This window comes from Symphalangus syndactylus, chromosome 4, assembly GCF_028878055.3.
Source record: "Symphalangus syndactylus isolate Jambi chromosome 4, NHGRI_mSymSyn1-v2.1_pri, whole genome shotgun sequence".
NCBI lineage: Eukaryota > Metazoa > Chordata > Mammalia > Primates > Hylobatidae > Symphalangus > Symphalangus syndactylus.
In genome coordinates, this window is record NC_072426.2 from 96,003,041 (window position 1) to 96,026,144 (window position 23,104).

Here is a 23,104-nt window from a genome sequence, read left to right on the forward strand (position 1 = left end):
GTGCAGCCGGGGGAGGAGGGCTTGCGCAGGGGCGCCCGGGCGGAGGGGGCCGATTATCCATTATTAACGAGTTGCCACCTAATAAGCGGGGAGAGGCTTGTTAGCCGCGCGGAAGGCGCTCGGGGAAGGGGGTCCCCGGCCGAGCGCAGCGCACACCCTTGGCGCACGGCGGGCGGCGCGGCGCCGAGGACACCCGGGCCTGCGCGCGGAGCCGGGGCGGGCCCGGGGGCGGCGCAGACCCCGAGCGCGGGCGGCCCGCGGCGCCCCCTGGCTCTCGGCGCTCGGGGCCAGCGCAGCCCGGGGCGAGCGGGGCGCGGGCTGGGGAGGGGGAGCTGCCCGCGCACTCCATCCCCCTCCCCCCCGGGCGAGCCGGCGGCCGGGGGGAGGGCGGGCGGCGGCGGCTTGCTGTATATATCTCGGCGCACCCTGCCAGGTCGCGCACAGCGCCCCGAGCCCAGGCGCCTCCCCGCCCCCCTCCCGCGCTCCGCGGCGGCGGCGGCGGCAGCAGTAGCAGCAATATGGCTGTTGATGGGTGTTTGGGGAGGCGCTGGCGGCGGGAGGAGCTCCCCCGAGCCCCTGCGCCGGCTGCCCGTTGCTAGCTATGGCAAATGGTGGCGGCGGCGGCGGCGGCAGCAGCGGCGGCGGCGGCGGCGGCGGAGGCAGCAGTCTTAGAATGAGTAGCAATATCCACGCGAACCATCTCAGCCTAGACGCGTCCTCCTCCTCCTCCTCCTCCTCCTCTTCCTCTTCTTCTTCTTCCTCCTCCTCTTCCTCCTCGTCCTCGGTCCACGAGCCCAAGATGGATGCGCTCATCATCCCGGTGACCATGGAGGTGCCGTGCGACAGCCGGGGCCAACGCATGTGGTGGGCTTTCCTGGCCTCCTCCATGGTGACTTTCTTCGGGGGCCTCTTCATCATCTTGCTCTGGCGGACGCTCAAGTACCTGTGGACCGTGTGCTGCCACTGCGGGGGCAAGACGAAGGTAACGCGCGCCCCGGGCGCCCGCCCTCTGCGCCAGCCCCGCCGCTTCTCGGCGTCCTCTGCAGCCCACCTCCTCGCTCCGCGCCGCGCCGCGCCTCCCTCCATCCCCGCCTGCCTTCCCCTCGCCGCCTTCCCTTCCCTCGGCTCTCCCGGTGCTCTCGGATCGGGGCAGCGGGCGGCGCGCGGGGGGTGAGGAGTTGCCCCCAGCCAGTGCGCTCCGGAACGCGGACGCTCAATCCTGTCCTCTTGTTTATTGTAGTGTTGTTGGCGGCTGCGGCTGGGGCTGGGGTGGGGGACTCACAGGCTCGGGTGCCGTGGTGCGGGGTGGGGAGAGCCAACCCCGCGGGGACGGAGGAAGCTGGGGGCAGCTGGGTGCGTGTTCTGCACCGCTCACCTGCCGGGGCTCGGCTCCTGGCGGTGGGCGAGAGGGAGTACATCCGCTCATACTTTAGGAACCTGTTGGGGAGATGAGTTTGTGGGGTCAGAAAGAAGGGAAAAATCCTTTGGGCAAGGGAGAGAATAATTTTGCACAAGGGAATCTCGGGGGAGGAGCATGGCCCAAGATAACAGGGGGACTTCGAGGGGCGAGAGAAGTTGGGGAGATCCATCCCAGTATTGGGGGTAGCCCACGGGGCTGCCACTTTTGGAATGTGTCGAGGTCGCGTATCTGATGTAACCTCCCACTCCGTCCCTTAGGTGCTCTAGTGGAACATACCCCAAGTTCTTCGGCCTCTGTTCCTTTGCCCCCAGGCCACCCACTTTGGGTCCCCGGAAATGCAACCAGCAGCGCGGAGCTGGAGCGGGGGTCCGCCTGAGGCCGCGGTTTTACGCGGAGATCTTCCCTGGCGCTCGAGGTGGCTAGATGTCGTCGGCTTTAGCTATTCCTGGCGCAGACGCCCACCAGCACTGAGGCTGGCGACACCTTCGATGTACGGTTGCTAGGCTCACTGCCTGGTCTGTAGTTGGGTCCCTAGAGATGTCCTCCCTTCCCCACAGCCACTGGCTGGAGTGGGGAACCCGACAGTGTTTGATAGAAAACTGCAGAATAAAAAAGAAAGAACTGGAAAAGAGAGAGTGAACCAGCTGCCTTCGTTCTGAGTAATTCCCATCCTAGGGGACTTCACAACACGAACCGTTTTGGAGGGAAGGGACATCCAGGGGAATAGTGCAGGGTAGATACACATTGCAGCCTACACATGCTCACATCTTTTCTAGTAAAGTTAAACCGAGGACCCCTCAAACTTCCACAGGGCACAGCAACTTGTAGCAGCCTCCTTGGCGGCTGAGAGAAGTAGGGAAGCCTGGGGCTATGGGTGAAGGCTGGCTATGAAAACAGCAGGGGGGCGGAGGCTCTCTCTCCTGATCATTAATTATACATCCTGTTGGGTGCTGGAGCTCAGCTGTATTTTGTGGCAGCACATTTGTGTTTTGGAAAATACTGGTGTATTGGAACAAAGGGAGAAATATGAAAACCATCATTCTCTTCGTCATTCTCTGGCTTCTCCGGAGGCCTGCAGGTGTTGGCCGGAGAGTTTTCTTTGGAATTACCTTCTCAGCCGTAGAGGTTCCTTCTTATTTGTTAAGGAGGCAAACCTCCCACCTTCCAGAGAAGCCCTCAGGTTAAGCAAAGCCCTATACACCAGATCCCTGCCTAGCCTTCCTGCTGAGAACAGCTTATTCCTGTAGCCTTCAAATTCCCACATTCCCTCTCTCCATCCTTTTCCTCCACCTCCCCCAACAGTCTCGGGAATTTTGTTCCCCGGTTTATTGAGATTCAGCGACTGTCTTTAGGGGAAAGATAGCTCATAGTTGTGTGCGTCTGAAATGTTCCCTAGATGGAGTGATCTGGGTGAACTTTTTAACAGCTTGCTTTCTTTCAGGCAGGGGGCAATTTTGATCATAATGAAAACTTTTTCAATGATTGAAAATAAGTTGTGGTGTTTTCGTGAACCTGGGGTCCTAAACACAGCTTCCAAAGTCTTTTTATGTTGGGGGTACATAAATGCAATTGCAGTGTCTATAATGAAATGCTAATCCCATCGCACACACAAAGGATCTCCTAAATGATGAGCAAGCATAACTTCTGTCAGTTTACTCAAGAAAATAGGTTTTTGGCAACGATTAGAAAAAACAATTCGTAAATATTTGGCTATGTTTTGTAGCTCCAAGACCTGCTGAGTGGACATAACTGGAAGTTAGTTGCTATAAGAAATCCGCCAGGGATGAGAGGTGATGGTGGTTTGTTTGGAAGATGTGAGGCCAGTATAGAATGAGTGCAGGTTCCTTTTGATACCATAAGTCCATTTTAAAGCACGCCCAGAATCTCTTGATATCTGCCCCTAGATTTGCTCACTTAAGCCATAGGTAGCCAGCTCATTATATGCAATAATGGTAAGTTAGGTCTTTTAAAAGCTTTTCTTTCTACGCTTGAGGTCTGTATTTTTATTGCAGTTGTGTGTGTGTGTGTGTGTGTGTGTGTGTTTTTCTTTTTTTCTTTTTGCTTTCCAAGTATTTGGTAGTTTTGTCAAGACTCGATACACAGGCATGTATCTGGCTTAAGTTTAGAATAATAATTTTTGTGCTAGATTTCCCAAGAAAATACAGGCTGCCTTTCCAGAAAATTCTACCAGCCCTCAGATGGGTTCACCCTCACCTTCCTTCAGCCCCAAGATGGTTTGATCAAGAGCTGGAGTCCAGAGGAAAGCAGGTCTTTTGTAGCATCTGAAATTCTGTGGGAGACAAAATTCAGCAAGGAGCTCCAATTTCATGAGCGTTTGGTCTCTGGGATTGCACCAAACCTTTTTGATCAAAGGAACCCAAGACAGTGGACATGCATCGTGGGACATCTCTTCATTAGTACCTTTGGCCTCTGAATCTCAAATAGTGAATGACTTTAGTCTTTTGAAAAGAGTGGCATGTGGACTTTTTCAGAAAGTGAAGAAGAAAACATTACAATTTCCTCCTGTTGGGAACTTGGTCACAGTCATTCCAGTACTGTGTTCCTTGCTGTACTTTTTCACATTATTGTTTTTTTCCTTGTGGGATTTCATCAGAGCTCTCTATTCACTTGGGTGTGACGTTGTGAAGTTCAATCCTGTCGTAGACTATATTGAATAGGGAGCTGCTCTGGTAGCCTGAATAAAGCCATGACTTTCAAGAAGTTATTTAACCTCTCTGGTGTCTCTCTTTCCTTGTGTATAAAATGTGGGGATTGAATTCTGTGAGTTCTAATGTCCCTTCCTGCTCTGTGATTCGATATAGGAGAGAGGGAGGAGTTGAGGAATGAGGGTTAAAGTTTCTAGCTCAGAATGTGTTTTGCAGTGCCCCAACAATTCCTCTAGGAATTCAGCCTTGGGACAGTTACATATCTTTATTTCCATCTTCTGCTCGTCTTCCAGCATATGGTCCACTTCTCTTTAAATATCTGGGGAAACTGAGGCCAACTTCCTGATGGAGCTGTGGTTTGTTAAGGGGCCTGAGTGTGGCTGGGCATAGAGTTATTTCCATTCTCAGTTTGAGCTGTTGTCCTTGTAGAAGCTTGGGCTTGATCAAGGATGGTCTGCGTGTAATGAATTATCGAGATGTTGTCTTCATGGCTGTGCCTGAGAAAACAACACGTTTTCTCTGTCAGGCTCGTGACTAATATAAATATCAGATCCCATTACAGCTTGGTAATTACCCAGGGTCTGGCCTGACGCATTCAATCAGGGCTGGAGCTTCAGTGCCGTGGAGCTCTTGATTCCAGATTGGCCCTGGTGCCTCATCTCATCCTGTCCTGGGGATCAGCTGCACCAGATGACCTTGAGATACTCCTTTTTGAGCAGATCACTTGGGGTGGCCTTGGAGGAGTTCTCAGGTCCCAGTCACGGGGGAGCTCCAGCTGACCTGTCCTTGTCCAGAGAGCTTGTGCTCCTCATTCCTTGCTCTCTCTCTCATTAATTTTTTTTTTTTTTGAGATGCAGTCTCGCTCTGTCACCCAGGCTGGAGTGCAGTGGCACGATCTTGGCTCACTGCAGCCCGCGCCTCCTGGGTTCAAGCAATTCTCCTGCCTCAGCCTCCCAAGTAGCTGGGACTACAGGCACACGCTGCCACACCTGGCTAATTTTTGTATTTTTAGTAGAGATGGGGTTTCACCACATTGGCCAGGATGGTCTTGATCTCCTGACCTTGTGATCGGCCCACCTTGGCCTCCCAAAGTGCTGGGATTACAGGCGTGAGGTACTGCGTCCAGCCCCTGGCCCTCTTTATGGAAATGCACACTTTAGTACAAGACTCTGCAATCAGACAAACCCAAGTTCAAATCATGGATCTCACATTTATTAGCAGGGCATCTTTGACTGCCAACCATGTTGAGCTCTGATTACATCACCTATACCAAGAGCATACTGATGCTTACTTTGTAGGGTTCTTATAGGGAGCAGGAATAATGGGCACATAGCACCCTGCAAATGCCAGGCACTTAGCAGGCCTCTTGTAAGTGGTAACTATCATAGCTTCACAAAGTGCTGAGTTTATTTTCCCTTTGATTCATTGAACTTATAGTCCCTGAAGGGCGCAGACTATAACAAATAAATTTTTTGAGCCAAAAGGAGCCTTTAGATCCTGAAGTATACTGTCATAGATCAAAAAACCAGTTAGAGTCAGACTGAGACATGGGCTTATGGCTCTTGGCTGTTGCAAGGTTGGAAGGTTAGGGCAGGGCAGCAGAGGTAGGCTCCATGGATGGGGTCCTGGCAGGATGGTTACAGTTTTGATGGTGGGGTATCAGTGGACAAACATTGACAGTATGGGGGACCAGGAGCTGCCGGGCTGGCAGAAGGGAAACACTGTGGCATTTGGTGAGCAGGTGTGGTTGTCCAGCATTGTACCCTTGAGGAGGGACAAATTCCATCCCTGTTATCCCAAGTCCAGAACTCATAGACCTGTCTCCCAAGTGATGTCACAGTCTCTTGGCCAGGACACTCACTGTCTACCCAGACCAGCTTTTCCAAGACACCCCCTAGGCCAGTGTTTCCCAAAGTGTGTTCTGTGGCACACCTGCCTTTTAAATTACCTTGTGAAAAAAAATCAGCAGGCATGGCGTGGCTGAGCTTCCCCTTTGGAGGGTCACATCACAGGCTTGGCGGCATCCTGCTGGTAGAGAAAGTGGTTAAAATGCCCTCAAATGTGCTACCTGTGAGCAGTCTTGCTTCGGTGTCAGGGCTGCTGTGCAGTGCCCAAGGTTCAGCCTGTGATCCTGGGCAAAGACGTCATGCCTTTGTGCCTCAGTTTCCTCACCTGCAAATTGAGGTCTGTGATAGAGCACAGCCTCATGGTGTGTTTTTTTTTCACCAATCCCACTTTATAGCATTTCCTAGGAGGACACTGAGAACATATGGCCTCCCTTTGGAAGCCTTGGGCTAGCCCTGCTTCCAGGTACCCAGCAAACTTGACCAAACATACATCAGGAGTAAAAGAAGAGCTGCCTGCCCCCTGCTGTTTGGCCTGGGGGATAAAGCATTCCAATGGTAAGGCCAAGTGGACCTTCTCTTTGCCTCACGGCTATTTTGTTCCCTGGATGGGGACATTCATTGGTGGCTGATAGCCAGGAGTAAGTGCTTGCTTTGGGGCTGTCTCTCTCTTTCTCTCTCTCTCATCAGGGCATGGGAGGCCTGGTGCAGAAACAGTTACATTGGCATTAGATTGTAATGCCAGGACCTCCTTCCCAAAGTAGACGTCCTGGCTCACACCGGCAGTGACCATGCTAATCTGTGAATCACAGCAGCCAACACCACCTTGCCGAGCACAGATCCCCTGGAAGGTCGCCTTTGTGGTTCCAGTGAAAGGGCTGTTTGTGCTGTGATGCCAGGCCCTGGGCCCTGTGGGGAACACTGGGTCCCTTGGAGACATCCCTGGGGATCAGACAGGGCCACACCTTTCTGTGCACAGTCAGGGAGCAGACCAAGGGTGTCTCTTTTAGAACTGTTTCTTGGGTGGGTGGAACCCTACACATTAGGCATTTAGAAAAGGAAACCCAGGGACCCTCGGAGGCAAGGGTGTCCTAGCACTATGGATAGAAGGCCTGGGGAATGTTCAGTGGGGATATCACATCTTTATCTCCAAGGACTGGAGAGTGTCTCTAGGCCTGGGCTTCTCAAACTTTTTTTTTTTTTTTTTTTTTTGACAGGGTCTCACTCTGTTGCCCAGGCTGGAGTACAGTGGCATGATCACTGCTCACTGCAGCTTCAACCTCCCAGGCTCAAGTGATTCTCTCGCCTCAGCTCCCCAAGTAGCCAAGACTTTGGGTGTGTGCCAGCACGCCTGGCTAGTTTTTAAATTTTTTATAGAGATGGGGTCTCCCTGTGTTGGCTGGTCTTGAACTCCTGGGTTCAAGTGATCTTCCCATCTTGGCCTCCCAAAGTGCTCCCACAGTGGTGTGAGCCACTGTGCCTGGCTTGCTCAAACTTTAATATGCTCAGGAATCACCAGGAGCTGTTAAAATGCAGGCTGTGATTCAGAAGATCCAGTGTGGGACCTGAGATTCTGCTGGTCTGGCGAGACACAGGCTTTACTGATGCTGTGCAGACCACACTTTGAATATCAAGGATCTGGTCCATCCCTCAGCCTCCTTGCAGTCCATCCCTGAAGACAGGCTTATTTTTAAATGTGGAAATTCCCAGCTCTTGAAGCAGGAAGGGATGAGAAGCAGGTTTGCTGTGCCAGACCGTTGGGTGGAGAAAACTCCGTTCAGGCCAGGGTAGTTGTGGTTCAGGCTGGGCTCTTATTTGCGAAAGCTGATGGTCCAGGTGCCTGCTCCTAAGGAACCCATCAGCATTGTGGATTTAGGGTTGGGTTGTGGTGGCCAGAGCAGTGTTTACAGGGTGTGGTCTGTGTGTTACCCACCAATGTGTGGGCTCTTCCTCGTGCCAGCTGGTCATTCTGCAAAGGGTGTGGCTTCCCGAAGTCCAGGAGGGCAACCCAGCCAAACCACCTCCTTGCAAAATTAAAGGCTGGTGGTGTCACCAGGACTGCACTGCGGTGATGCTCCAGGCTGGCTGAGGACCACTCCCTCTGGAGTGTTTGAAGTCAGTGGGCATCAAGACTGCCAACCTGATTTTCCGTAGGGGCCTGGGTGGGCCTTCCCAAATGGAGGGTTCAACCTCAAAGAATTGGCTGAAGAGCTGCCCGTGGAGTGACTGGGGGACACGCGTGGCACCGTGCTGTGTGGCCCTCCAATGCGCTTCTTAAGAATTCCAGCAGATGAAAGTGAAAGTAGCTCCTTTTCTCACCATACCAGGGTTTTTCATAGCTCACACTGTCAGGGACTTTTTCCATGAGATGTGCTTTTTATGTTGTTTCATCATCAGAGGGGAGCACCGTGAGCGTCTGCAGCAGGCAGAAAATGAAGAAGGACCTGGTGGCATCATGGCCTGCACACAGTAGGCCCTCAAAGAAGTCTTCTGGTTATAATTATTGTTGTTTTTGCTTTTGTTGCATATTAAGTGTGTACAATGTGCCAGAAACCAAGCTAGGTGCTGGGGTTAAAATAATTAAGACCCAGTTCTGACTCCCTGCTTGTTAGGACTTTTATTAGTACTTGACAGGCTGAGCAGAGGAGAAAACAGTTATCTTCTCATGGAATATGAACATCTGATCTCTGAATTGCCTGCAAACTCCTTGAGGGCAGGAACTGAGTCATGCAAATGTAAACACACATAGATGTTGGAAGGCTCTTTCCAGTGGTTAACTGGGGGCTGAACGAGAATGCATTGGTTGGGGGTGGCAAATATATTTTGCTGCTTTTTTGGGTAATTTGTTAGATGCTATGGAGAAACTCCTGGTGAAAGAGATGGGCTTGGATTGTTGACAATATGGTGCTTGAATCATTCATGGATTTTAATTATTCATGCCACCTGGTTTCTCTTGATCAGTAGCTAACAAGAATTTAGTTCATAATGGGCAGTTGTTTGTGAGGTGGATGAGTCAGGCACGGGAGGAAAGGGCAGTTTCAAAAGAATGGCTGCTTTAAGATGGAACTTGCTTTGTTTTTGGCATTATTTGGTGATTGTCTTGGGACATTATGTCTAATTGCCAATTTGGAACTGTAATTGGCACTCCAGGCCCAGAATGGATATGTACTTAACGTTGTCAAGCTGAGCCTTGGAATCATCTCCCTGTAAGATCTTGTTACCTGTATGACTAATACTTCTTCACGTGGCCAAAATCAAAATTATTTAACACATCACATTTATTTTCTATTCTTTATGCTGGTTCACTGGCCTCTCTACCAGATTTTCTTGGGGACTCAGATCCGGTGGCCTCTGGGCATTTCAAAGCGAATTCACAGGAAAGCCTGAATTCCAGCCTTCTCCCCCTCCTCCTCTCGCTCCATCCTTTCTTTTACATCCTTCTTTCCTTAGTGGCTCTCATTCCTGAGGGTTTCTGTGGAAACTTGGTGCTGTTTAATTTTGATTTCTGGCACAATAGGGAGGAATACTTCAATTTGGGAAAGAAATAATTAAGGTAAACATTATGTAGATCTCCCCATTATCAGAGTTGACTTTTACTTGGGGAAGGGGTGTTTTTTTAAAAAGGAAAAATAGGATTTTAGATTTTTTTTTTTTTGAGACAGAGTCTTGCTGTGTTGCCCAGGCTGGCAGGCTGGAGTGCAGTGGCATGATCTCGGCTCACTGTATAACCTCCCCCTCCAGGGTTCTAGTGCCTTAGCCTCCCGAGTACCTGGCATTCCAGGTGCACGCCCCCCATGCCTGGCTAATTTTTGTATTTTTAATGGAGACGGGGTTTCACCATGTCAGTCAGGCTGGTCTTGAACTCCTGACCTCAAATGATCCACCCGCCTTGGCCTCCCAAAGTGCTGGGATTACAGACATGAGCCACCGCGCCCGGCCAGATTTTAGGTTTTTGACTTGAAGTGAAATTAATTTCCATCTGTTAGCTGCTGAAGTCTGGGACCATGATGTCTTTTGCAAAGGAGTTTTTAAGGCAAGACTGTCAGTAATATTCTTTCCAGGGTCACTTCTAACTGTACAAAACTATTCAGCCACGATGGGTCTGCATCTTTGCACATCATTGTAAACCAAATTATCTACAGGCTGTTGGGCTGCCTGTATGTGCATTTCAAGTTGGGAGTATAAGATGAGCATTTGTTTTATTTTCTGGTTCCATGTCTTGTTCTTGCTCCTTCATCCCTTTTAGAGACTGGACAGTCCTCTCTGTCTTCATCTTTGGGAGTGAACTGGGGCTGGAGAGTGGGATCGAGAGTGGCCTCTGCTGGTTGGTGGCTTCAAGTTTGTAGATTAGTAGACAACAAATAGTGACCTGATTTAACAAGTGCAGAAGCGCATGGAACTATAAACTCACAGTGGTGGAAGGAAGCTTTGGGGCCTCAGGCCCTATGTGCTTCCTCCCCAGTGCTGGAAGCCCACCCTACCACTGTGTTTATGATCTCCTGAGGCCGCTATTCCACTGGGGACAAACCCACCTTATGATGAACTTGGAAAGATCTTTCTGTTTGCACTAGTCCCTCTTTGCTTCTAGTCTGTGTCTGGGACACACAGAAGAAGCCTTGGTGGACGGTAGATTTCAAATTCTAAATCCAGTCCAGGAAGGGACAGAGCTGGGTGGTGTTTCCATGTCCGCAGTGTTGTTGAGACATAGAATGACCTTAACCTTCACTTGTGTTTCCTCCATGAAGGCCACTTTCTTTTTCTCCCTGATGTCTTCTCTGGGTTCCTCGTCCTCTTGAGACAGTGTGGTTTCCCTTTGCCCCTTAGCCCCTTTGCCCAGAGTTCAGAAAACAACCCATTCTGGTTGTTTCTTGAAGTTTGCCTTCTGAGGTCTTTTCGGTCTTGTCAGCAGCTGTGGCTGGAGGCTTTTGACTGTCGCCGGGCCATAAATTCACCTCCTTATCAATGTCACGTGCTCTGTATCTCCAAGATTTAGCCCCCTTCTCAGTTTCACGCAGGGGTCGTAATTCTGGGGCCCTGCCAAGAATTTGGATGTAGGGTACGGAGCCTTTGTTAGGAAACTCGAGTTGGATTCCATTTTCTAGGTATTGACTCTTTTTCATCTAGGGAGACAGACAGTGCTCTTTAACCTCTTTTTGCATCACTTGAATACAGCTGCTTCTTAGAATAGGAGGCTGTTTCTTTCCCACCTGCTCATTGGGTCTCTCCTTTCCTCTGGGGCTCCCGTATGCCTCTGCTGTCATCTCCCCTATTTGGCTGAACAGAAAGAAACCAGAAAAGAAAAGAGAGCAAAACACACAAGGGAAGAAGGTGAGGGAGGGCAGGAGGTAGAGGGAGAGGTTCACACCAAAGAAAAAAGAATTTCTCCTCTGAGAGTTAGAGGTTGGATAAATAGCTAATTGGATGGATTTTGGTTTTAGTTCCCTCACCTTTGTCTTAATGCATAAATCATATCAAATGACCTCACCTCCAAGGAGTAAAGCATATATAAAGACCAGTGGGTAGAATAAGTTCACATTTGGAAAATTTTAGCTCTTCAAATAAGACATTCTGTGGAATGAACTGATAGCACGCGGCCTGTGTGGCTCAGAGGTGAAGCGTTGGCAGGCTTTGTGGGGGATGTTCTTTGTGTGCTTGTTAACGAAGAGCAGAATTCTGCTCCTCTTTGGGAGAAGTTGCCACATTCATGTTGTTTTCTCTTTAGGTGGTTTTGGAAAGTGGACCCTTTGTGGCTCTAGAAGCGGAAAAAGTGGGCCTCCAGTTATTCAAACAGAGAACTCAGAGATAAGCGTTCCAAGGCTTGGAGGAAAGATTTCGAAGATGAAAGGCCTTACCCAAGTGCTAGGGATTTTTATGACCAACATTAGCTGGCAACAGCTTAATATACATTGTTGTTCTCCTTCCTCCATCTGGGAACGCTTTCCTTCCAGAGCTTAGAGGAATTATTTCAGCTGCCCGTGAATTACCGTCATTTCTCCTGTGGATTGAGGCAGCCACAGCCGATCAGGTGATAGATTCTTGGAGTATAGGAATGATGTCTCTAGCTGAGGCCACAAGAGGGCTCAACAGTTTGCCTCAGTCTAAAAAAAAACCCAATCATTTCTTAAGTTCTTTCACAACCCTGTTTTCTCCATAGGATTTACTTTTTAACTTCAGTATTTTATATTTTGTCCTTAATCCTAAATACACTACATGTTGATTGTAGAAAACGTGGGCTGTGCAGGGGCATTAAACAAAAAGGACACAGTCACACCTGTTAGGATGGCTACTGTCAAAAAAAATAGAAAATCACCAGTGTTGGTGAGGATGTGGAGAAACTGGAACCCTTGTGCAGTGTTTGTGGGAATGCAAAATGGTACAGATGCGGTGGAAAGCAGTATGGCAGTTTCTCAAAACAAATTAATCATTGAATTATCATATAATCCAGCAATTCCACTTCTGGGTAGATATCCAAAAAACTTAAAAGCAGGCTCTTAAGGAGATATTTGTACACCCATGTTCACAGCAGCATTATTTACAATGGCCAAAGGTGGAAGCAATTCAAGGGGTCATTCACAGATGAATAGATTAGTGAATTGTGTAGGTACATACAACAGAGTATTATTCAACTTTAAAAGGGAAAGCAAGTCTGACACGTGCTACCACACAGATGAACATTGAGGACATCAGCCAAATGAAATAAGCCAGTCACAAAAGGATAAGTTCCACTTACATGAGGTACATAGAGTTGCCAAACTCATAGAAACAGAAAGTAGAAGGGTAGTTTCCAGGGGCCAGAGGGAGGGAAGTGTTTAATGGGTATGGGGTTTCAGTTTTGTAAGATGAAAAAGTTCTGGAGATGGGTTGCACAACAATGTGAAACATGCACATTTTTAAGTGTGAAGTACTACACACTTAAAAATGGTTAAGATGGTACTTTTTTTTTTTTTTTTTTTGGCGGAGTCTTGCTCTGTCGCCCAGGCTGGAGTGCAGTGGCATGATCTTGGCTCACTGCAAGCTCTGCCTCCTGGCTTCAAGCCATTCTCCTGCCTCAGCCTCCCGAGTAGCTGGGACTACAGGCACCCACCACCGCGCCTGGCTAATTTTTTGTATTTTTAGTAGAGACGGGGTCTGGATCTCCTGATCTTGTGATCCGCCCGCCTCCCAAAGTGCTGGGATTACAGGCGTGAGCCACTGCGCCCGGCCTAAGATGGTACATTTTTATCTTCTGTGTGTTTCACCACAATTATAAATAAACATTTGAGAAAAGGGAAAAACATTCCTCCAAATTCCCCCTCCAGGAGATGACCACCATTATCTTTGGGCACATTTCCTTCCCTGACATGTTCTTTACCGTGGTGTTCTTGTTTTCTTGGTGGGCAGCTAAAGATTGCAACCCCTCTAGAAGTACCCAGGCTGACTTTGATTTAGGCGCTGCCTACATTGAGAGCAGACAAATGAAGAGAACAACCCTCTTTCTGCCTGTGGGGTCTGGTTTAATGGTGTCTACTCTTAGAGTGAAGTTAAGGGAGCGCTGGATTTTTAATTTTGACATATGACAAGTGACTACAGTGTCTTAGACAAGTCATAGGCTCCGGGCCTTAGTTTTCTCATGCATATAACAAATTCTCTGATTTCATGATTTCAATATAAAGCCATTTCTTAAGTCAGATTTTAAAACTATCATTTTTACCTGATGAAGAACCAAAGATTAAGTTATTGAGGGCAGTAGATCCAGGGAGAAGTTCTTATTCTACCATAAAACACAAGAGTGAAATTTGGTTGACATGTCCCCAGAACTTCAATATTGACTTTGATGACATATTTAAGAATTACAATCTGGGGACACAGGCCCCATTGGAAATACCATCAACCTGTCATTTTAAAAAAAATCTCAGAAATAGGTTTTTGTGACTCTGCTATTACTTCTAATGATATAGCCACACCACTTTTGAGGTTTTAATTTTAATTTTTGGTGTGGGGGAATGGCTCAGAACATCTTAGATTATAGACTATAAATAGTGTGCTATGATAGGCTGGCTTTGTTGAGGTTGAACATAAAAAGAAACATCTGATTAAAGAGAAGGTCATGCAAATCAACTTACTTTGATCCTTTTCCTTAACTTGCCCCAAAAGCAGCCTTGGAGCCAGAATGTTCATCTCAGCCCTGTTCCACGGAGCATTTTAGCTGCCGAAAGCAGGGATAAGATGACCGCGGCTTCTGTGGCAAAAGAGCAAGTGTCTGAAGGGATGATTCCCAAATACTCCATAACCTCCGGAAAAAACTCCCCCTGAACCGTAAGCAGCCAGCACATCAGAACTTACTGGAATAGTTCTCTTAGGTTACATAACATCGATTCGATTATGCTACCGGAGCCATGCATTAAATTTTAACTTGTCACAGATACATTACATTAACACTTCGTAAATCCACAGAGTACCAGGTAGCTTTGCGGTGTTGGTAATTGTGTAGGACTTGCTGCAATCCAGGCAAAAATACTTAGTTGTACATTTTGTTTCTTCTGTACTATAGTTTAACTCTTATTGGGGGTGCAAACATCCTCCAAGTATTCTTTCTTTTTTTTTTTGAGACGGAGTCTTGGTCTGTCGTCCAGGCTAGGGTGCAGTGGCACGATCTCGGCTCACCTCAACCTTTGTCTCCTGGGTTCAAGCAATTCTCCTGCCTCAGCCTCCCACGTAACTGGGATTACAGACACGCGCCACCATGGAACGGCTAATTTTTGTGTGTGTGTGTGTGTGTGTATTTTTAGTAGAGACGGGGTTTTACCATGTTGGCCAGGCTGGTCTCGAACTCCTTATCTCAAGTGATCCACCTGCCTCGGCCTCCCAAAGTGCTGGGATTACAGGTGTGAGCCACTGCACCCAGCTGTTCCAAGTACTTCTTACAAAATAAACTAAAAATTTAGACAATAGTGATTGCCACCGTAGTACTGAATGCTTGATTTATGACCATGAACTAGATATGACAGAGGTTTTTAAAACTCTGTGAACCTTTTCATTTTCCCGTGACAGGCAATGCAAGTGCTGTATTTTTAATTGGTCCCTTTTTAAAGCCAGGAGATGAAATGTTATCATGCAAATCTCTCCTAAGTTGCATGGAAACTAATAAAATCACGAAGGTTTCTATTTGTACTCTATGAACACAGACTGTAATGAAACTGAAACAGCTATCTCCAGGGATGATGCTATTTAAATTCTAGGCAGGGCTTTAAAATGATTTTCATGGTGAAAACAGAAACTAGCAACTGAGATGTTCCTGTTCTTTCTTCCTCATCTCACCAGTGCCTGTTCACCCATGATCCTTTTTACTTCCTGACCTCAGAAAATGAATGTAAAGCAAGAACCTCCAGTCTCTAAGATAGCCTGTCAATTAGAACAAACTTGAGTGGCTTCTATGCATTAAGCATTATTTTAAGCTCATTATGTTTATTCTGTTATTTAATCCTCAAAACAATCCTGTGATGTAGGCCCCTTTTAAATTCCCATTTTACAGGTTAGAAAATGGATGCATAGAGAATGAAAATGTTTCTCTTTTTTTAGATAACAAACTTTGAGTGATTACTGTGTGTCTGGTTGTTTTTAAACTGTATGTATTATATAATCCTCACAACAACCCAGTGAATTCTGTGGTATTATTATCCTCACTTATGGATTAGAAAACTGAGGCACAGAGAGGTTGAGTAACTGCTCAGGGTCACACACAGGTGAGGGGCAGAGCCAGTTTAAATCCAGGCAGGTGGGCTGTGGATCCCATGCACCTAATCCCACACTGTACACCTCATTTGTACCTCCTTAGCTCTTCCTGGCCACAGTGTGAGGGAAACTCTGATGACATAGACAGGACTGAAAAGAGGAGTGGTGTATTGTTCCTGGAGCGATGTGAGGTCCCTTGACAAGTTCAGAGAGTTTCATACTACCGAATTCTCGGGTATGTCAATTCCCAGGATGAGAAGGAACTTTAAATGTTGTCTAGTCCTATTACATTCCCTGAGTCCTAGTTTTTCTTGCTGGAAAATGGGATAATCACATTTTCTCTACTCGACAGGCAGTGGACTGTGTACAGTCATGCAGGTTACTCAATGTACAACTCCAGGACTGTTATGAGATTCACATCAGGTGACATATAATTGTACCTTATGAACCACAGCACATGTGCCACATCTCTGTGCTGGGGGTTATGTGGAGGCACGGAATCAATATTGGGTCATTTTTCTGATTATCAACAGTCTTCCATGAAGTTTTGGAGAAAAACGCTATTTTTCTCTAAAACCTCCACCTCCTGGGCTCAAGCAGTCTCCCACCTCAGCCTCCCGAGTAGCTGGGACTGCAGGCATGTGACTACAGGCATGCACCATCATGCCTGGCTAATTTTTCGTATTTTTGGTGGAGATGGAGTTTTGCCATGTTGCCCAGGCTGGTCTCTAACTCTTGAGCTCAAGTGGTCCACCTGCCTCGGCCCCCAAAGTGCTGGAATTACAGGCGTGAGCCACTGTGCCCAGCAGAAAAACACTATTTTTGGTAGTAACACTTACACTGTACACAGAGTATATTGGAGGTAGGATGCAGAATTTAAGTAGGTTTTTAAAAACTTGAGAGAGGGGTGTGTGTGTGTGTGTGTGTGTGTGTGTGTGTACGTATACATATGTGTGAGATGCACACAGATCCAAGAGAGCATGGGGGACCAGCAAAGTTTGCACCCACCAGCAAAGTCTCATCATTAAACCATGGGCCTGTGCATCCTGGTGTGGAATGATGCCTTATTATCCCCACATACGGCCTACTCATATCGCAAACTCTGAAACTGTGTTAGTAAAAGAATGGGAATTCTGTGAAAGAGCAATAAATTATCCAAATTCCAGATCTGTTAAAATTTAGCGCACTTGGATCTTGGTGTGACAGAGAATTTAATCTGCACACTCAGAAGAAGGTAGTGGTTAATTCATTCAGTGGTTATGAATCTTCCTTGCCTTAGAAAGATCAATTCCTTGTGCCTCTCCACCTCCATGGCCTGGAAATACATTATTATATTTCAATATGGCTCTCTTTCTAGACCATAGGGCATTGTGGCCATGTGCCTGCCAAACCCCATGCATGGAATATTTGGAAGCAGAAGACAAATTGGTTAGTGAGCAAATCTTTATTAGCATGCCTGTCCTTTTCCCGGGGATATAGGGTCATGTAAGACATCATTTCCTCTCTGGCAATACCGGTAACCATATTGCATAATTCCAGGGCGCCACTCACATCCTGGTCATGAATGAAGTCCTCTGGAGTTGTGCAGTGCACAGCCTGCATGCCCATATGTATTGTCTTTTCTAGGCATCTAGCTGTGTTTGTATAAAACCCTTACACAACAAATTAAAAACACAGTGCAAAGCCCATAATTCTTAATGGCAATGTGAATAACAGAAACAACAAGAACTTGGGTTTCCGAAAAGGGGGAGAAAACAGAACTGGCCATAGAGGGAGTGGCCAGAGAGAACCCACTGGGGATGTGGGGTTATGATGGCAGCCCCATCCTATCCTCCAAATCCAGCCTCTGCAACAGGCGCTCTCCCTAACTTCTGATCACTGTGCAGCTCCTGACATGATGCAAGAGGCCTCCCAGGCCTCTGTGCCTGTTCTAAGCATGAGCCTTGGAGAAGAGAGAATGCTCAGTGCCAGCTCATGTGTATCCCATGGACAAGGAATAATAGGACCCTGAGGACTTAGAAAAGCTTTCTCTGTTGCCAACTGTGCTATTTTTACCTCCCTCACACGGCTCCTGCTTTCCCCAGGTATTTGTCAGCAGAGCGTCTTGCACCTGCATGGAAAGTGGCAGTCGGGGCCCAGGACTGCCTTGTGCTGTGCAGGCCACAGCAGTCTCCTTACCAGGCCTGGCGGCCAGGCCCAGCCTCTGAGGCTGGCAGGCTGTGGTGAGGATGGTTGCATAACTGGCCTTTCTGCCGCTGGTTCTGGGTGAGGTCGAGCCAGAGAAAACAGGTCCGCAGTCCACAGCCCCTCCCAGGCACTGGTGCAACAGACGGGCTTGTGGGCCTGGTGCTGACCCCTCATAGTCAGGAGCCACTCTTGAGCTGCTGATCATCACTGCAGAGTGCCCAGGTCTGATCAACATCCCTGCTGGGAAAAGCGGAGTTGACCTGGCATGGTCCATAGTGATCCAAATGTGATAGAAGGCTGGGGGTGGCCCCAGGGATGGCCTACTCCTTCCCTTCCAACCCTCCATCTCCTCCATCCTTCAAGTCTTAGCTTACCTTGCTGGGAATGCCGCCTTCCTGGGAAGCCTTCTCTACCTACCCTGGTCAGCTTTCTCTGCCTCTCCCTTCCCTGATGCTTCCTCTCTGTTTGTTCTTCCATCCTGGGTGGGGAGCAGCCATCTGATGCTGCACCCCTATTTTCTATGCAGGCATCCTGTCTCCTCTGCATACAGCTCCTTGTGGACACGGCTGGTCCTGGTTTCTTTCTGGATCTGTGCCTGGCAGGTGGTCCTAGAGGGTGGTGATCGGGGGTCACTCAACGCGGTGGCTGGTCTTCAGAGCAGGCCCTCAGTGAACCACGACTCCTCATGTTCATCCTCTTGGTTTGTCCCCTTTGGGGCAGAGCTAGCCCCTGTAATCCATTGTTTGCTTGTAACCCATGGATTGTGGTGGAAATGATGCTATGTGACTTCTGAGGCTATGTTGGAAGAACCCTGGCAGTTCGTTTGTTATCTGGGAATGCTACTTCTTAGGGAAGTTGGCCACTATAGAGGGAAGAGTGAGAGTGAGAGGAAGCACGTGCATAGGCACACGAGAAAGAGAGAGAGAGAGAGACAGACAGACAGACAGACACTACCGGGGCACCACGCGTATGTGTGAAGATGCCATCATGGGAGTGGGTCCTCTGACCCCAGCTGACATAGATTGGAGATGAACCCACCAGCTGATCCCTCTATGAATTCCTGACTTAAAAGTCATGAACAAAATGAAATGATTGTTTTAAGCCACTACATTTTGGGGTAATTTGTTACACAGCCATGGATAACAAAACTGGAACAAATAATTACTATTTAGTGAGGTCCTTTCACAAGGTCCAGCTCCTGTCCTCTCTCTAGGTTCCTCTTATCGTCCCAGGCTCTCCACACCCAGCCGCTTAGGACTTCCTTCATTTCATTAAACCTTTTGATTTTTACCTCTGGGCCTTCACACATGCTGTCCACACTGCTGGACTTTTCTTTTCTTGTCCTCCTTCTCCCCTTCCACTTAGCTGACTCCTGTTTATCCAGGGATGTGCTGGTAAATGATTAACAACTGGATTTCTAGAGAAGAAAGCCCCTATGTACAGTGTTCGTCAATTCCTATAGTATAAATATTCCTGCCCTGGCTGGTTTGAAGATACCAGTGTGATGTCACAGAACATAGGGTATTGTTATCCATGCTTGGCAGATGTGGAAACTGAAGCCCAGAGGAGTTCAGTCACTTTTCTGGGTAAATCCCAGGCAGATATGGCCTCTGATGAGACCATGCTCTTTCCTGTTCTCCTGAAGAACCAGTAGCTATGAGCACAGGTAATATTGCTGCTGGGCCATCCTGTTTCTTCTAGACGAGTGGTCTTCCCTCTGCATTTCTTGAGTTGCTGCAGGCTTTACCTTATGCTTACCATACCTGGCCAGTTGCCAGTTACCACACCACGCTGCTGGTTTCTCTCCTGGGCCATATTTATGGTATCTAGACTCTGGTGTGTGCAGTGGTGATGGAATCATTGAGGCAACAGGGACCTGTGAGTCCATCTTGAGGTTTGATTAACTGTGTATTAGTCAGCTAGGCCACCTCTGTAACAAGACGTCAACATGTCAATGACTTAATACAGCAGAATTTTACATATTGCTCATCCAAAGTACCACTCATGGTGTGTGTGGAGGGTGCAGTGAGGACACACTTCAGACAGTCATTAAGGACCCCGGCTCCTTTCACTTGTGGACCTGAAATCTTCTAGGGGCCCCTGAAGGTCTCTGCTGGACCCTCTGCATCTGTCTGGATGATAGGGGATGAGAAGTAAGGATCATGAGGGGTAGTTTTGTGGGGGTAGTTATGGAAGTCATTCACATCACGTCTACCCACACAGTTCATTGGCTAGAACTTGGTCACATGGTATTTTAACTGCAAGGAATCCTGGGAAATGTAGCACTGCACCCAGGAGATTGAAATAGATTTGGAGAACACCTGGACTGCTGAAGGGGCTCCCGAGTCCCACACTGAGGGCTTCTGCTGTCCATAGCTGGCTCTGCCAGAATCATTATCATGACCCAATAAGAAAACTGAATGTTTGCTGGGTATTTGCTAGGTGTCAGACATGGTGTCAAGCACTTTATATGCATTATCTCAATCCTCTAAATCAGCCTATGATGTAGATACTATCTGTATTATTCCCATTTTACAGATGTACAAAAACTGGGGCTTGCAATGGCTGTGTGATGTCACTTGCCCAAGAGACATCCTTGATAAGTGGCAGTACTGGCATTAGAACCCAGGGTTTTCTGTCTTCAGATTGTTAACTCTTAGCCCCTCCTATGCTGCTCTGGAGTGCCTTCAGCTCTGCCTCTTCTTATCCCTGTCTGCAGCTTGAAAGCTACTCAGCTTCTTAAACACCTTCAGGATAAAGGGACTAAGGGGCATAACTGCCTCCCTGCTTCGTGTTTCAAAGAGATTGTCACTGGATAACGTTGGCCCTAATTCAGGGGTGGTGAATTGACAGTAGTTTCCTGAGGCTGCCCTCATGATTTGAATGCATCATCTCCCAGTCTACCCTCTCCCACTTTGAATCTTACCTGGCGTGACTGTTTGCCTGGAGCATTGAGAGCGGAAGGCTCATGGATGACAGAGGCTGCTTCCCGGGTTTCTTGTCTCCCTCCTGTGGTGATGTGCTTCACCTTGGAAATGCACTTCACCATAGCCCCTTCTACCTACGTCCAATTTTATGTCTCAGCAAAGTAAGTTCAACAGTTCACTGCTGAGAAAACAGGGGCTCAAACATGAGTAGTAACATAAGTAATAAGGTTGCCTTTCTAAAATCCAATGGACCAGAATTGTAATGTCTCAATGAGCACCATCTCTCATTCTAGATAGTTCAGTGTGGTCATCAGGGGCATGCCCTTTGGAGCCAGCTTACTCAGGCTTAAATCATAGTTGTGTTGCTTGCTGACCTTTGGACCTTGGGCAAGCCACTTCACCTCTCCATGCCTCAGTTCACTCACTTGGAAAGTGGGAATAAAATAATACTGAAAATGCCTTCAAACAGTTTCCTAGTATCAAATTGACTTTTTTTTTTTTTTTTTTTTTTGAGACGGAGCCTCACTCTCATGCCCAGACTGGAGTGCAGTGGTGCAATCTCGGCTCACTGCAACCTCCACCTCTCAGGTTCAAGTGATTCTCTTGCCTCAGCCTCCCAAGTAGCTGGGATTACAGGTGCGCATTACCATGTCCGGGTAATTTCTGTATTTTTAGTAGAGACAGGATTTCACCATGTTGGCTAGGTTGGTCTCGAACTCCTGATCTCAAGTGATCCACTCGCCTCAGCCTCCCAAAGTGCTGGGATTACAGGCATGTGCCACCGCACCTGGTCTTCAAATTGACTTTCAAATGCTGGGAGATGTCACCCCACATTATCCTCCTGCTGCCTGGGGTTGTTGGGAGGATCATGTGTTAAATGCTGAGGGTAGCACTTGCTACAAAACAAGGGCTAGGAAAGTGTTAGTTGTTGTTGTTACTTTCATTTGGTCACGTTTGGGAGACTGTGACATTTTCCCCTAATGTGGACATTGACAATAACCTCCTAGGTCATTGGTCACTCTGTTTCTGGTAAGTCTCCACTCTAGTCTGTCCAGGTTGGATTGCACACCTGTGGAATGTCCACCCCTGCTGGAATGTAGCATCTCTGAAGCCTAGGACTCTGTGCCTTCCATCTTTGCATCCACAGTGCAACATTTTGAATGTTCATTTTGGTCTCTTAAATTCAGTCTTGTGAGCCTCTTAGCCTAGTTTGGAATTGGTCAAAGGTGGATTTGAGTCCTGGCTCTACCTTGCATTAGCTTGGTGGTTGTGGACAATTTACTTAACCTTGCAAAGCTCACTTTCTTCATTGGTAAACTGTGAATACTAAAAATACCAGCCACGTAAAGGTTTTGTGAGTATAATAGTGAGCATTTAGCGTCTTGTAAGTGCTCAATAAATGGCCCTGTTATGATGAAGTTGGCCATTATTTTAGATCCCTCTCGTTTGTCAATATAACCAGGATTGTACTGAACTGAGGGACAGGAGGCCACTGGAGGGGGCAGGGTAGCCAGGGGCCAACAGTGAGCACCAAGACAGACAGTGAGGTTGTGCTAAAGATGGAGGCAGAACGTAGGGTGGGAGAAAAATGGGGTGAGAAATGCTCCTTTCCCTCTGCCTCTCATTGCCCACGGCACACCCCCATACCACTATAGGAAGGACGAGGGAGAGGGGAATGGAGAGAGAGGAAAGGAAGAATTTTGGAGTACGAGATGTCAGGCATTGAAAGGGTTAACTCAGGGCCAAGGCCTCAGTTTGCCACCTGTAAAACGGAGGATTGGATGAGGCCATTCTGAGGGTCCCTGGTGGCTCCAGCAGTCCCTTGCATTTTTATAAGAATTGTGATTGTGCTCCTGCCTGTTCTGTCCCTACACTGCCCACCTTCTGCAGCCTCAGGCAGATGGAGATGATGTCAAAAGGAACAGAAGGGGTGGAAAGTGCTAGAGGGCATGGAATGGCTTCTCCCAGAAGGTTGAGAGTCTGTAAAGAGGCTTAGAAGCCTGGTAGCCAGAGCAGGACAGACTGGGTGGATCCATCTGGTGATCCTGGGGCTGCTCTGGGGCCTGGTGAGTGGTGAATGGATCAGAGGCACCTTTTGGGCTCTGAACAAAGAAGAAAGGCCAGGCTCCAGACCCAGCCTTCCTTCCTGGTGGGCTTTTTAGTTGGCACTTTCCCCTATTTAGGAACCCGTGCTACTCTGATAGGCTGAGGCAGGCCAGGCGCCTATGTTAAGGTTGCTTAACATCTGGTATTCGTCTCCAGACTCTTTCCTCTATCAGGGATTATGTGTTCTGAGGCACCCAAAACATCTTTCTGTACACCGAGTTCCTTCAGGGAGACTTCCGGGTC

General features: G+C 48.0%; 2 protein-coding genes across 53 annotated transcripts in view; one reads left to right on the plus strand and one right to left on the minus strand.

Moving 5' to 3' along the window:
* The first annotated feature begins 243 nt into the window (after positions 1–243).
* Positions 244–23,104, plus strand: part of KCNMA1 (potassium calcium-activated channel subfamily M alpha 1) — a 779,318-nt gene continuing 756,457 nt past the window's right edge. For 46 of the 50 annotated variants that reach the window (XM_063637484.1, XM_055275615.2, XM_055275604.2 and 43 more), the window contains exon 1: positions 244–982. In XM_063637484.1, coding sequence (XP_063493554.1) covers positions 602–982 — 381 coding nt within the window. In that variant the 5' untranslated portion in view covers positions 244–601. Of the gene's footprint in view, positions 983–1,677; positions 4,146–23,104 lie in introns of those variants that run through there. The other 4 variants (XM_055275635.2, XM_063637502.1, XM_063637500.1 and 1 more) reach the window with 4 other exon arrangements.
* On the minus strand, positions 17,394–19,352 carry LOC129480974 (uncharacterized). 3 transcript variants are annotated; one of them, XM_055275639.2, is made up of 3 exons: positions 19,120–19,352; positions 18,203–18,436; positions 17,394–18,065 (listed from the first exon to the last, which is right to left on the minus strand). In XM_055275639.2, exons 2-3 carry the CDS (start codon positions 18,372–18,374, stop codon positions 17,614–17,616), a joined length of 624 nt encoding a protein of 207 aa, XP_055131614.1. In that variant the 5' UTR covers positions 18,375–18,436; positions 19,120–19,352; the 3' UTR covers positions 17,394–17,613. The 3 variants fall into 3 exon arrangements, with proteins under 3 accessions (XP_055131614.1, XP_063493699.1, XP_063493700.1); XM_063637629.1 differs by having other exon boundaries at positions 17,394–18,068; XM_063637630.1 differs by lacking the exon at positions 19,120–19,352 and having other exon boundaries at positions 17,394–18,068; positions 18,203–18,626.

Excerpts from the sequence above, each read along its gene's own strand:
- LOC129480974 (XM_063637629.1), bottom strand. The coding sequence starts at position 18,374 with ATGCAGAGGAGACAGGATGCCTGCATAGAAAATAGGGGTGCAGCATCA. Across the intron at positions 18,069-18,202 it reads AAGGCGGCATTCCCAGCAAG|CAGGGATGTTGATCAGACCT; the intron begins GTAAGCTAAGAC and ends CGCTTTTCCCAG.